General features: G+C 42.3%; 1 protein-coding gene across 17 annotated transcripts in view; it reads left to right on the top strand.

The window, feature by feature from the left end:
- The window catches only part of LOC127055393 (nardilysin-like), a 123,587-nt gene that overhangs the window by 18,921 nt on the left and 91,396 nt on the right, over positions 1-13,270 (top strand). For all 17 annotated transcript variants that reach the window (XR_007775470.1, XR_007775471.1, XM_050962300.1 and 14 more), the window contains exons 4-6: positions 3,904-4,057; positions 7,639-7,712; positions 12,467-12,562. Coding sequence is in view for 15 of the 17 variants with exons in the window: in XM_050962300.1 (XP_050818257.1) it covers positions 3,904-4,057; positions 7,639-7,712; positions 12,467-12,562 (324 nt within the window). In the remaining 2 variants the exon portion in view is untranslated. The remainder of the gene's footprint in view (positions 1-3,903; positions 4,058-7,638; positions 7,713-12,466; positions 12,563-13,270) is intronic.

Raw genomic sequence — 13,270 nt, 5'->3', positions numbered from 1 at the left:
GTGGTTCACAGTCATTGTATCATAGAAGATTGGGGGTGGAAGAGACTTCAGGAGGTCATCTAGTCCAACCCCCTGCTCAAAGCAGGACCAACACCAACTAAATCATCGCAGCCAGAGCTTTGTCAAGCTGGGCCTTAAAAACCTCTAAGGGAGGAGATTCCACCACCTTCCTAGGTAACTCAGTCCAGTGCTTCACCACCCTCCTAGTGAAATAGTGCTTCCTAATATCCAACCTAGACCTCCCCCACTGCAACTTGAAACCATTGCTCCTTGGTCTATCATCCGCCACCACTGAGAACAGCCAAGCTCCATCCTCTTTGGAACCCCCCTTCAGGTAGTTGAAGGCTGCTATCAAATCCCCCCCTCACTCCTCTCTTCTGCAGACTAAACAAGCCCAGTTCCCTCAGCCTCTCCTCGTAAGTCATGTGCCCCAGCCCCCTGATCATTTTCGTTGCCCTTCACTGGATTCTCTCCAATTTGTCCACTTGCTTTCTGTAGTGGGGGCCCCAAAACTGGATGCAATACTTCAGATGTGGCCTCACCAGTGCCGAATAGAAGGGAATAATCACTTCCCTTGATCTGCTGGCAGTGCTCCTACTAATGCAGCCCAATATGCTGTTAGCCTTCCTTGCAACAAGGGCACACTGCTGGCTCATATCCAGCTTCTCATCCTCTGTAATTCCCAGATCCTTTTCTGCAGTGGTGCATGGGATTCTTCCGTCCTAAGTGCAGGACTCTGCACTGGTCCTTGTTGAACCTCATCAGATTTATTGTGGTCCAATCCTCCAATTTGTCTAGGTCACTCTAGATCCTGTCCGTACCTTCCAGCATATCTACCCCTCCCCCCAGCTTAGTGTCATCCGTGAATTTGCTGAGGGTGCAATCTATCCCATCATCCAGATCATTAATAAAGATGTTGAACAAAACTGGTCCCAGGACCGAACCCTGGGGCACTCCGCTTGATACCAGCTGCCAACTAGACATCGAGCTATGGATGAGTACCCGTGGAGCCAGACAATCTAGCCAGCTTTCTATCCACCTTATATAGGTCTGTCGCATCTTACACACATTTAACATGCACGATTTCATCTTTACATGGTCGGCAAAAACAAAAAAAACAAAAAAAGAGAGAAAAATAACGATTTTAATACTGTAGTTGTAGTGTGGGCAGTTCCGCCCGCCATTAAACTCAATGTAATTTGACTATACACAGTTTTCGCTTTACACGCTAACCACGGAACGGAACCCTCGCGTAAGATGAGACACACTTGTAGTCCATTCATTCAATCCATGCTTTTTAAACTTGCTGGTAAGAATACTGTGGGAGACCATATCAAAAGCTTTGCTAAAGTCAAGATATATCATGTCCACTGCTTTTCCCATATCCGCAGAGCCAGTTATCTCACCATAGAAGGCAATCAGGTTGTTCAGGCATGACTTGCCCTTCGTGAATCCATGTTGACTGTTCCTGATCACCTTCCTCTCCTCCAAAGGTTTTAAAATGGTTTTCTTGAGTACCTGCTCCATGATTTTTCCAGGGACTGAGGTAAGGCTGACCAGTCTGTAGTTCCCCAGGTTCTGCTTCTTTCCTTTTTTAAAGATAGGCACTATATTTGCCTTTTTCCATGCTGTCATGCTTGAAGGGCATAATGAGTGGGGTCCCGCAGGGATCAGTTATGGGTCTGGTTCTGTTCAATATCTTCGTCAATGATTTAGATAATGGCATACAGAGTACACTTACAAAGTTTATGTATGATACCAAACTGGGAGGAGTTGCAAGTGCTTTGGAAGATAGGATTAAAATTCAAAATGATCAGGACAAACAGGAGAAATGGTCTGAAGCAAATAGGATGAAATTCAAAAAGGACAAATGCGAAGTACTCCATTTAGGAAGGAACAATCAGTTGCACACACAACATGGGAAATGACTGCGTAGGAAGGAGTACTGTGGAAAGGGATCTGGAGTTCATAGGGGAGCGCAAGCTAAATATGAGTCAACAGTGTAACGCTGTTGCAAAAAAAGTGAACATCCTTCTGGGATGTATTAGCAGGAGCGTTGTAAGCAAGACATGAGAAGTAATTCTTCTGCTCTACTCCGTGCTGGTTAGGCCTTAACTGGAGTATTGTGTCTGTGCGCCACATTTCAGGAAGGATGTTGACAAATTGGAGAGAGTCCAGAGAAGAGCAACAAAAATGATTAAAGGTGTAGAAAATATGACCTATGAGGAAAGTTTGAAAAAATTGGGTTTGTTTAGTGTTGAAAAGAAAAGACTGAGAGAGGACACGGTAACAGTTTTAAAGTACGTAAAGTTTTAAAGTTACCAGGAGGAGAGAGAAGAATTGTTTTTCTTAACCACAGAGGACAGGACAAGAAGGAATGGGCTTAAATTGCAGCAAGGACGGTTTAGGTTAGACATTAGGAAAAACTTCCTGACTGTCAGAGTGGTTAAGCACTGAAATAAATTGCCCAGGGAGGTTGTGGAATCTCCATCATTGGAGATTTTTAAGAGCGGGTAGATAATACTTAATCCTGCCACGAGTGCAGAGGACTGGACTAGATGACCTCTCGAGTTCCCTTGCAGTTCTATGTGATGGCATGTGCTAACTCCACACCGATGAGGTGAGGGTTAAGGAGTTGCTCTGGGTGCCTTTGGCTGCCCTGCTGGGCATGTTCCCAGTGGAGGGAGAGTTCAAAAGGGAGCAGCTCAGCTCAGTCTAGGTGGACCGAGCAAGAGAGCAGTTGGATTCTGTAGCCTCCTGCAGAGAAGCAACTGGCACAGGGTTCACAGAGAAGCCATGCAGGCCTTTCAACTGAGGGGGCTGAGGATGACGTGTTGCTGCAAATAGGGGAAGACACTCCGAAGAGTGACATGAAAGGACACCAAGGGGACTCCAAGACAGACCAGTGGTGCAGGTGGAGGAACAGAAGCAGGGGTAGGAAGTGACCCAGGGCACAGGGGTAAGGGCGGGCGCCTGTCCGTAAGCTATGTGTCTGGACCATTAGTTTGAAGGGCCTTGGGTTGGAACCTGGTGTAGCAGCATGGGCCTGGATTCCCCTAACCCATGTCACTGATTCTCACTGTTGGGTGACACTGACACTGGCTCTAGCCGCTAAGCATGGTGGCCACAGACTCTAGCTGCTAGGCAAGGCAGCCACTGACTCTTGCCATTGGGCGACATAACTTCAGATTCTAGCTGCTGGGCAAGGTGGCCACTGACTCTCACGTTTGGGCAACATTACTGCAGATTCAAGCCACTAGACAAGGTGACCACTGACTCTTGCCATTAGGTGACATTACTGCTGACTCAAGCTGCTAGGCAAGGCAGCCAATGACTCTCACCAACATAGTCCAGAATATCGCCATTAGCAGGTACTGCCGGCCTTGGACATAAATCCCCCCCGCCCACACCGACAGTGCACTTTAGATTAATCATTTATTTTCAATAAATGGACTGAAATAGTAATTGCTTGTTTCTTACACTTCCTTCAATGTAAAGCATACTCAGTTAGATAAATTTGAGTGCTTATATGTCTGTTTCTCTATGATGGTCTTCGGAGGACTAGATTGAGACTGATGTGCTCAGTTTTAAGGTGCAACTTAAAATCATACTTGAAACCAAGTGTTTTCCATATTCTGAAATGATTCCATTCTATAACTTTCATTTTTAGGCTGGTTAATTGCTACAGGCTAGATTTTCTATTGTCTTACGTCTTGTGTAGTAATTTACACCTGTGCAAATGGACATAAAATGCTGTCAAATCAAACGGTAATGCACTGTTGCTTGTGTAAATGCCTTCACAAGGTGTAAGACAGCAGGAAATCATGCTACCTATATGTAACTGTGCCTTCTGAAATCATCATTGTGTCCATATCTACTTAATTTTGATGGATTGTGTTTCAGTGGTATTTATGGGCAGTTTGAAGTATCCAGATGAGAATGGGTTTGACGCATTCCTGAAGAAACATGGGGGCAGTGTCAATGCTTCAACTGACTGTGAACGGACAGTCTTCCAGTTTGATATCCAGCAGAAATACTTCAAAGAAGCACTTGATAGGTAAGCTTGATCACACCAAATAAAGCACTGGTTCATTTAAAATAGATTAACACAATGTGTGTCTGCCTGAGGAAGCTACATATAGAACTTTGCATTGCCTTGTCTTGGCCTGATTGAAGGGAGCCTGCCGTTGCTGAGCTTCCATAGGTCCCCTTATTACAACCGAGGTCATTATAGATGGAAGGAGACTGTGATTTTTCCTTAGCTCTCTCACTGTCTTTTGAGGGAGTAGTAGTACCCCAGTAGTGTATAATCTCTTAGGAGTGATGTAATTTATGTACCTGCTATGAAAGTAGGACAGCTTTCAATATGTATTTATGACAGATTACTTGTAGGACTATGATAAATTCTCCTACTGTTGCAATTGCTAGTTCATTACATTTACCTGGCTACTTAAAGGAGAATCTTTTATTGGCCTGTTCCTTTTAAATATGTGTCCCCTTAGGCTGTTTAATTTTTTATTAACAGTCTCTTTTTAAAAAAAAAGGTGCAGTAAAATCATCCACTGCTTTATTCAACAAAATATATGTTCAGTCCCAGGAAGGTTCATTAATTAATTCTCATCATGTCATAGGATATGTCATTACAATAAAGCTCCATTTCTGTCAAAGGGAAATTAAACAGTCTTCTGATGGGGAGGGTAATTTAAATATTTTTGATATTGACAAAACTGCCTGGGGGAAAATTAGGTTGTATTGCAAATAGGCATTTTTATCAAAGCCATTAATATGGTGATTGAACTAAATTCTGCACTAGAATATACACAAAATGGGACTGCTGCTTCTATAAAACATTGGAGGGCAGAATTCATCCCTCCAACAGTGGGAATCAGACCAGCTTTGGCTATTTTGATGAGTTTCAAAGATGGGTAGCAAAGATATTTAGACATATGGCAAGACTTAGATATGAGGAGAGACTGAAAAAGCTGGGGCTAGTTGAGAGGAGACAAAGCAGAGATGACATGATACATGTCTATAAAATAATGAATGGTATGTGGGGGATAAATAGGCACACCTATTCATCATTACTCATACAAGAACATGTGTGAAGTTAATGAAACTGAAAGGCAACAAATTTAAAACTGATGAAGAAATGCTTTTTTGCGTAATCGATGTGTGGAACTCTGTCAGAAGGGATTGTTGAGGCAAAGAACGTAGTAGGATTTTCAAAAATTCTAAGGTCAGGAGGGACCACTGTGAGGAGATCCAGGATCAAAATTCCCTGGCTACCACATAGGTATATCCAAAATTTAATTACAACTCCACCCCATATAGAATCCCCACTCATGCGCCAGTGTTCCATTCAGGCCACTACTCTGCCCTATCCATCATCCATATCTTTAAGGGTGAGGGAGAAAATATAATTGTGAATAATATTATCTATATAAATTAGGGCTGTTGATTAATCACCGTTAACTCGTGATTAACTCAAAAAAATGAACTGCGATTAAAAAAATTAATCGTGGTTAATCGCACTGTTAAATAATAGAATACCAACTGAAATTTATTTAATATTTTGGATGTTTTTCTACATTTTCAAATATATCTATTTCAATTGCAACACAGAATACAAAGTGTACAGTGCTCACTTTATATTATTTTTATTACAAATATTTGCATTGTAAAAATGATAAAAGAGAGTGTTTTTCAGTTCACCTCATGCAAGTACTGTAGTGTAATCTCTTTATCATGAAAGTGCAACTTACAAATGTAGTTTTTTTGTCACATAACTACACTCAGAAGCAAAACAATGTAAAACTTTAGAGCCTACAAGTCCACTCAGTCCTACTTATTGTTCAACCAATTGCTGAGAGAAATACGTTTGTTTACATTTACGGGAGATAATGCTGCCTGCTTCTTAATTACAATTTCACCTGAAAGTGAAAACAGGCATTCGCATGGCACTGGTGTAGCTGGCGTCACAAGATATTTATGTGCCAGATACACTAAAGATTTATATTCCTCTTCATGCTTCGGCCATCGTTCCAGACTACATGCTTCCATACTAATGACACTTGTTAAAAAAAAAAGCATTAATTAAATTAGTGACTGAACATATTTTGGGGGAGAATTGTATGACTCCTGCTCTGTTTTACTTCCATTCTTTCATATATTTCATGTTATCGCAGTCTCAGATGATGACCTAGCACAAGTTGTTCATTTTAAGAACACTTTCACTGCAAATTTGACAAAATGCAAAGAAGATACTGATGTGAAATTTCTAAAGATAGGTACAGCACTTGACCCAAGATTAAAGAATCTGAAGTTTCTTCCAAAATCTGAGAGGGGTGACGTGGAGAATGAAAGAGCAACATTCTGATGCAGAAACTGTAGAAACCAAACCACCAAAAAAGAAAATCATCTGACTCACGATGATGAAAATGAACATGCGTCGGTCCGCACTGCTTTGGATGGTTAACAAGGAGAACCCGTCATTAGCATGGATGCATGTCCCCTGGAATGATGGTTGAAGCATGAAGGGACATATGAATCTTTAGTGCATCTGGCATGTAAATATTTTGCGACACTAGCTACAAGAGTGCCATGCAAATGCCTGTTCTTACTTCCAGGTGACATTGTAAACAGGAAGCAGGCAGCATTATCTTCTGCAAATATAAACAATCTTGTTTGTCTGAACAATTGGCTGAACAAGAAGTAGGACTGATTGGACTTGTAGGCTCTAAAGTTTTACATTGTTTTATTTTTGAATGCAGGTTTTTTTTGTACATAATTCTACATTTGTAAATTCAACATTCATGATAAAGAGATTGCACTACAGTACTTGTATTAGGTGAATTGAAAAATACTATTTCATTTGTTTTTTACAGTGCAAATATTTGTAATAAAAATAAATATAAAGTGAGCACTGTACACTTTGTATTCTGTGTTGTAATTGAAATCAATATATTTGAAAATGTAGAAAACATCCAAAAATATTTAAATAAATGGTATTCTGTTATTGTTTAACAGTGCGATTAATTGTGCGATTAATCACAATTAAATTTTTTAATTGCTTGACAGCCCTAATATAAATATATAAGAAAATTTTAATGGATGTAAACCCTTATGGCTTTAAGGCATAAGTCAACCATTAGCTGCTTGAAGTTAAGAAGAAACAGCCCCAATGGTCAGGTTGTTCATTAATTGTTTATTATGGGGATTTTTTCATCTTCCTCTGAAGCATCTGGTACTGACCACAGTTTGAGATAGGCACCACTGTCTAGATGGACCACTGATGGTCAGATCTGGTATGACAAGTCTTATGTGCTGAAGGCAGATGATTCTGCATCCTTTGGTACCATATTCTACCAGTCCACTTCCACTCCGAAGACCTTGCCCTTTGTCTTTCTGAAAATATTAAATAATTGGGTTTATTTATTTTACTTCAGAGGCATTAAGAACATGTGGCAAAAGAGTCCAGAACTATATAATTGTTTCTGAGCTACTGCAAGTCCTAAACCTTAAAAAAAATGAACATTGTTGTTTGTCATAAAGGCAGGGTTTTTTTATTAAAAAATAATCTTTCTGTAAAATCTTTCAGCAGACAACAGGAAAGATTTGCCATTTTTCTCTTTGTTTTAGGTGGGCACAGTTCTTCATTCACCCTCTAATGATTAGGGATGCTATTGATCGTGAAGTTGAGGCTGTTGATAGTGGTAAGAGTAATATTTTTGTCATAAAACTGTTTTTTGAGCTCTACAGCACTGACTGTACTGAAGTTCTTGACAAGATTCTCGAGTATTAAGTGCTGGGAAGTCTGATGCATAATATTTTATATGTTCTTTCTTTAACTAGGGGCTGCAATTATGTCAATCAAATTTATTAAATCCTTGAGCCTAATATAATATATACATTTATGTGAGTGTGAGTCAAGTTGTGTTGTGTTCACCCCTCAATGCAGAGCAAATGTTGTTATTAACATTGATATGGAGACTAGTCTTGTGAAAAAACAGTACATTTGAGGGAGAATAATTAGAGTGCGAATCAGTCTGTAAATGAGGAGAAACTTCCGCTGATCAAAAAGGCATCCTGGTGTAATAAAAAACTGATGCAAAGAATAAAAGAAAACTAGGTTAATAGGGATCTGCAAAGGGGAAAAATGGATTGGTGCCTTTTCTTGATGCTTCGCGGTATGTAAAGAAGGGCTAAAAATGTAGATTTTAAGAGATTTAAAAAAAATGTTTTCCTGCTTGTGTTTTTAAGTAAAGGTTGGGAATGTTAAGTCTGATCTTCCCTTGTTTGGCTGGAGGATGTGTTAAACATCTCAAATGTGAATTGTGAGCTTTCTCTGTCCTTAGTTGAAGACTTGGGTAGAGAGTCATATATTTAATAAAGACCTCAGAAAAACTCAGGGAGTTGAATTAAATAATTGTTAGCAAAACTAAACAGAATACAGTTTTGGCTAAGGTTACTAGGTCACTGTTGTCTCTTCTGTAGGCTGGGGAGTGCATCTAGGGGTGTTGAAAATTCAGGGCTTATAGGTGGAACAGGAAGTTTCCCTCCATATCAATTCCTGGAGCTCAGAGCTATTTACAATGCCTGCATAGGTGCTACATGACTAGATGAGAAGGAGGAACGATGTTTGGAAACTCTTTGACAAGTGTTGCTTAACAGCTGCAAGCCCTCTCCTAGGGTGATTTATTTGGCCAAGTGGAAGTGTTTTTCAGTTTGGTCGCTTTCTGTGGAAATTCAGCCGATGCTGGCCTGTATTCAGGACATTTTGGAGTACCTATTGTGCCTTCAGTCCTCTGGTATCTTGGTCAGCTCATTGAGGGTTCACTTGGCAGCTATCTTTGTGTTTCATCTGCCCACCCAAGGGAAGTCAGTTTTCTCAAACTTTATGGTTATGAGGTTTCTAAGGGAAATCATTCATCTTCACCTGCATGTGGAAGAGCCTGTTTGCTTGTGGGACCTTCATACTGTCATGGCTGTCCTTATGAGTCCCCTTTTTGAGCCACTGGCAACCTGTTCTCTGTCCCTCCTGTGCCAGAAGACGGTCTTTCTTGTAGTTGTAACATCTGCAAGGAGAGCATGCAAGCTGCAGGCCTTAATGGTAGAGCCCCTGTGAACAGTTTTTCAAGGTTAAAGTGACCCTATTGCCACATCCAATTTTTTTTGTCAAACATGTTTTTGCAGTTTCACCTTAAGCAAATGATTTATTTACTGATGTCCTTTCCTAACCTGCACTCCAATGTGGATGAACAATGATTTCCACACTTGGGCTGTGAGACAATGCTTGGCATTCTATCTGGAGAGACTGACTTTTCAATCACCTCATCTGTTTGTCTCTTTTGTGGATCGTATGAGGAGACAGGCAGTCTCTGTGGAAATGATTTCCAGGTGGATAACTTCTTCCATTACATCGGCATATGCAATAGCTCAGACCATGCCTTCACAGAGGTTGCAAGCTCATTTGATGAGAGCCCAAGCGACGCTGATAGCATTCCTCAGTGATACGTCAGTATTTGACATCTGAAGGGCTGTTGCCTGGTGTTCTGTACGTGATTTTACCGGGCCCTATCTGATTACCATGGCGTATAGGTCAGATGCAAACTTTGGGAAGCCCGTCCTGCAGTTATTCTTTAGTAGAATCTGAGCCCCTCCTCCTATGAGTTCTGCTTGTGAGTCACCTGAATGGAATAGGTGCCTGCAGGCACTTGAAGAAGAAGAAAAGACAGTAAGGCCTGGTCTACACTACGTGTTTATACCAAATTTAGCAGCGTTAAACCGATTTAACCCTGCACCTGTCTACACAATGAAGCCCTTTATATCAATATAAAGGGCTCTTAAAACCGATTTCTGTACTCCTCCCTGACGAGGGGAGTAGCGCTGAAATCGGTATTACCATGTTGGATTATGGTTAGTGTGGCCGCAATTCGACGGTATTGGCCTCCAGACGGTATCCCACAGTGCACGAGACCACTCCGGAAAGCGATCTGAACCGGATGCACTGGCCAGGGAGACAGGAAAAGCTCCGCGAACTTTTGAATTTCATTTCCTGTTTGCCCAGCATGGAGCGCTGATCAGCATGGGTGGCCATGCAGTCCCAAATCCAAAAAGAGCTCCAGCATGGACCGTACAGGAGATACTGGATCTGATCGCGGTATGGGGAGACAAATCTGTTCTATCAGAGCTCTGTTCCAGAAGATGAAATGCCAAAGCATTTGAAAAAATCTCCTGGCTATGATAGACAGAGGCCACAGCAGGGACTCAACACAGTGCTGTGTGACAAGCATAATGGAAAGCCAAAGAATCAAATGGACACTTGTGGAGGGAGGGAGGGGGTACCGAGGACTCCAGCTATCCCACAGTTCCTGCAGTCTCCGAAAAGCATTTTCATTCTTGGCTGAGCTCCCAATGCCTGAAGGGTCAAAAACTTTGTCGCCAGTGGTTCAGGGAATATGTCGTCAATTCCCCCCCCCCAAAGAAAAGGGGAAAAAATCGTTTCTCGCCTCTTTTCAGTGTCACCGTATGTCTACTGGATGCTGCTGGTAAACGGGTGCTGCAGCGCTAAACAGCAGCATCCTCTCCTCTCCCCTCCCCGGTGGCAGACAATACGGTACAATATGACTGATAGCCATCCTCGTCATCATCCTGTGAGTGCTCCTGGCTGGCCTTGGTGAGGTCGGCCGGGGCGCCTGGGCAAAAATGGGAATGACTCCCCGTCATTCCCTTCTTTAAGCTTTGTGTCCTGGAGATTCAGTCCTGGCAGATGGTGCTATAGGGCTGGTAACCGTCCTCATCATAGCGGCTGGAGGCTTAGCTTCTCTCCCCCACCTTTCATGTCTAATGGAGATTCTGGACTATCATAGCAGCGAGAGGCTGTGCTCCTTTCCCCCCCCACCCTTTAATGAGTAATGGAGATGTCCTGCCTGGAATATCATAGCAGCTGGAGGCTACCTCCCCCTCATTTTATCTCACTAAAAAGTCAGTGTTTCTTATTCCTGCATTCTTTATTACTTCATCACACAAGTGGGGGGATAACTGCCACGGTAGCTCAGGAGGGGTGTGGGAGGAGGGAAGCAACGGGTGGGGTTGTTGCAGGGGCACCCCCTAGAATGGCATGCAGCTCATCATTTCTGCAGGATATCTGGGGCTCTGACCCGGAGCGGCTGTGCTCTCTGGTTCTCTAGAAGATTTGCCCCATATTCTAGGCAGGACTGACTCTATTTTTAGACAAAACATAAAGAAGGGAATGACCTGGGAAGTCATTCCCATTTTTGTCCATGCGCCCCCGACCGACCTCAGCGAGGCCAGCCAGGAGCACCCGTGACAGCAGAAGACGGTACAATATGACTGGTAACCATCATCGCCAATTTCCAAAGCAGCAGACAGTGCAATAGGGCTGGTAACCGTCTCTGCTACCTTGCAAAGGCAAATAAATGCTGCTGTGTAGCACTGCAGTACCGCATCTGTCAGCAGCATCCAGTACACATACGGTGACAGTGACAAAAGGCTAAACGGGCTCCATGATTGCCATGCTATGGCGTCTGCCAGGGTAATCCAGAGAAAAAGGACGCGAAATGATTGTCTGCCGTTGCTTTCACGGAGGAAGGATTGAGTGACGACATTTACCCAGAATCACCCGCGACACTGTTATTGCTCCATCATGCATTGCGATCTCAAACCAGAATTGCAATGGGCGGGGGAGTCTGCAGGAACTATGGGATAGCTATGGGATAGCTATCCACAGTGCAACGCTCCGGAAATCAACGCTAGCCTCGGTACATAGATGCACACCGCCGAATTAATGTGCTTAGTGTGGCTGCGTGCAGTCGACTTTATACAATCTGTTTTTAAAAAACGGTTTCTGTAAAATTGGAATAATCCTGCAGTGTAGACATACTCTTACTTGCCTTTATTACAACTGTTGTTCTTTGAGATGTGGGTGCAGACGTGTATTCCACGATCCATCCTTTGTCATCTCTGCATCGGAGTCTCTATTCTTGATGTTTGATGTGAAGGGCAGTGCTGCTCTTAAATAGCCAGGGGAGAATTAGAGCCACAGGGCATGAGCACAGCCCCTCCGGGTACTGTGAGACAAAATTCTCTGGCTTCCATGCACAGGGCGTGCACATACCTGTGTGCAATACACGTTTGCACCCACGTCTCAAAGAACAGTTATAGTACAGGTAAATAACCACCTTTTCTCTCTTCCCTCCCCATATTCTGTTTCTCAGCAATGGGCTGAGTGGTCTTTTTTTCTTTCCCTTCTGCTCTTGTCTTCCCTTTTTGAGCATTGGCAGCAAATAACGTAGTTTAACTAATTCACTACTACTTTGTGTAACTGACAAAAAGCATTTCCAGTACTGTTCTATGTACTGTGTATGACCCTGTTGAAAATTGATGTTAGTTGCATTAGAACATTGCCCAGTGGTTTAATACAGTGCTAAATCTATAAAATTTACAGAATATCAACTAGCAAGGCCCTCTGATGCAAACAGGAGGGAGCTGCTACTTGGAAGCCTTGCCAGACCTGGGCATCCAATGAAGAAGTTTTTCTGGGGTGAGTTTTGCCGTGACATTCTAAGACTTTAACAAATACATGTAATATAGAAAAACTGATGTCTTAACAATATGAGATTCTTTAGTATTTCACCAAACTCTGCTGCTAGATGAAATATGTGAAAACAATTTTGCATTTTGAATACTATAACACACTTCACAATAAAAAGTGTACGTGAATTGAAGATATTTTCAAGTCCAGCCTTGCTATTTGCCTCATGCCCATTCATGGTAGCTTATTGTTAGTGTACTGGTGATATCATCTAGGGCAGCTGTGGTTCACGTAGCCTCCTGTCTTATCCATTATAAATCTTGGGAAAATGGTATTTGCATCTTGGATGTAAAAGACAAGGTACCTGTGGGCTCACAAGGAAGGCTTTTCAAAGCAGTTGGTTCAGTTCTTTCTTTCACCCCATACAGTCCCTGTAGAATCAAACACCATGTGTGCTGCTGTGCATTAATTACAGGGTCAGAACCAGCCTTAGATCCTGTCAACTTGCAGTCTAGTCTTTTAAAAAGGCTAGTTTTAGGCTACACCTAATCCTGAATCTCTCCTGGCACTTTTTGTGGGTTATAGTAACATTTTCCTGTAATCATAATGCTTTTTCTCTCCCATGTTATGAAAGACTCATAAAAACAGGGTAAACAGTGAAATTGGCTAGGCACAAGGGTCTGTGTTGTGCACAGAATGAATAAACTGCAAAATACA

Source organism: Gopherus flavomarginatus, chromosome 7 (assembly GCF_025201925.1).
Source record: "Gopherus flavomarginatus isolate rGopFla2 chromosome 7, rGopFla2.mat.asm, whole genome shotgun sequence".
Classification (NCBI taxonomy): domain Eukaryota; kingdom Metazoa; phylum Chordata; order Testudines; family Testudinidae; genus Gopherus; species Gopherus flavomarginatus.
Note: the sequence above shows the minus strand (reverse complement) of the source record. Positions and strands in the feature narration are given on the sequence as shown.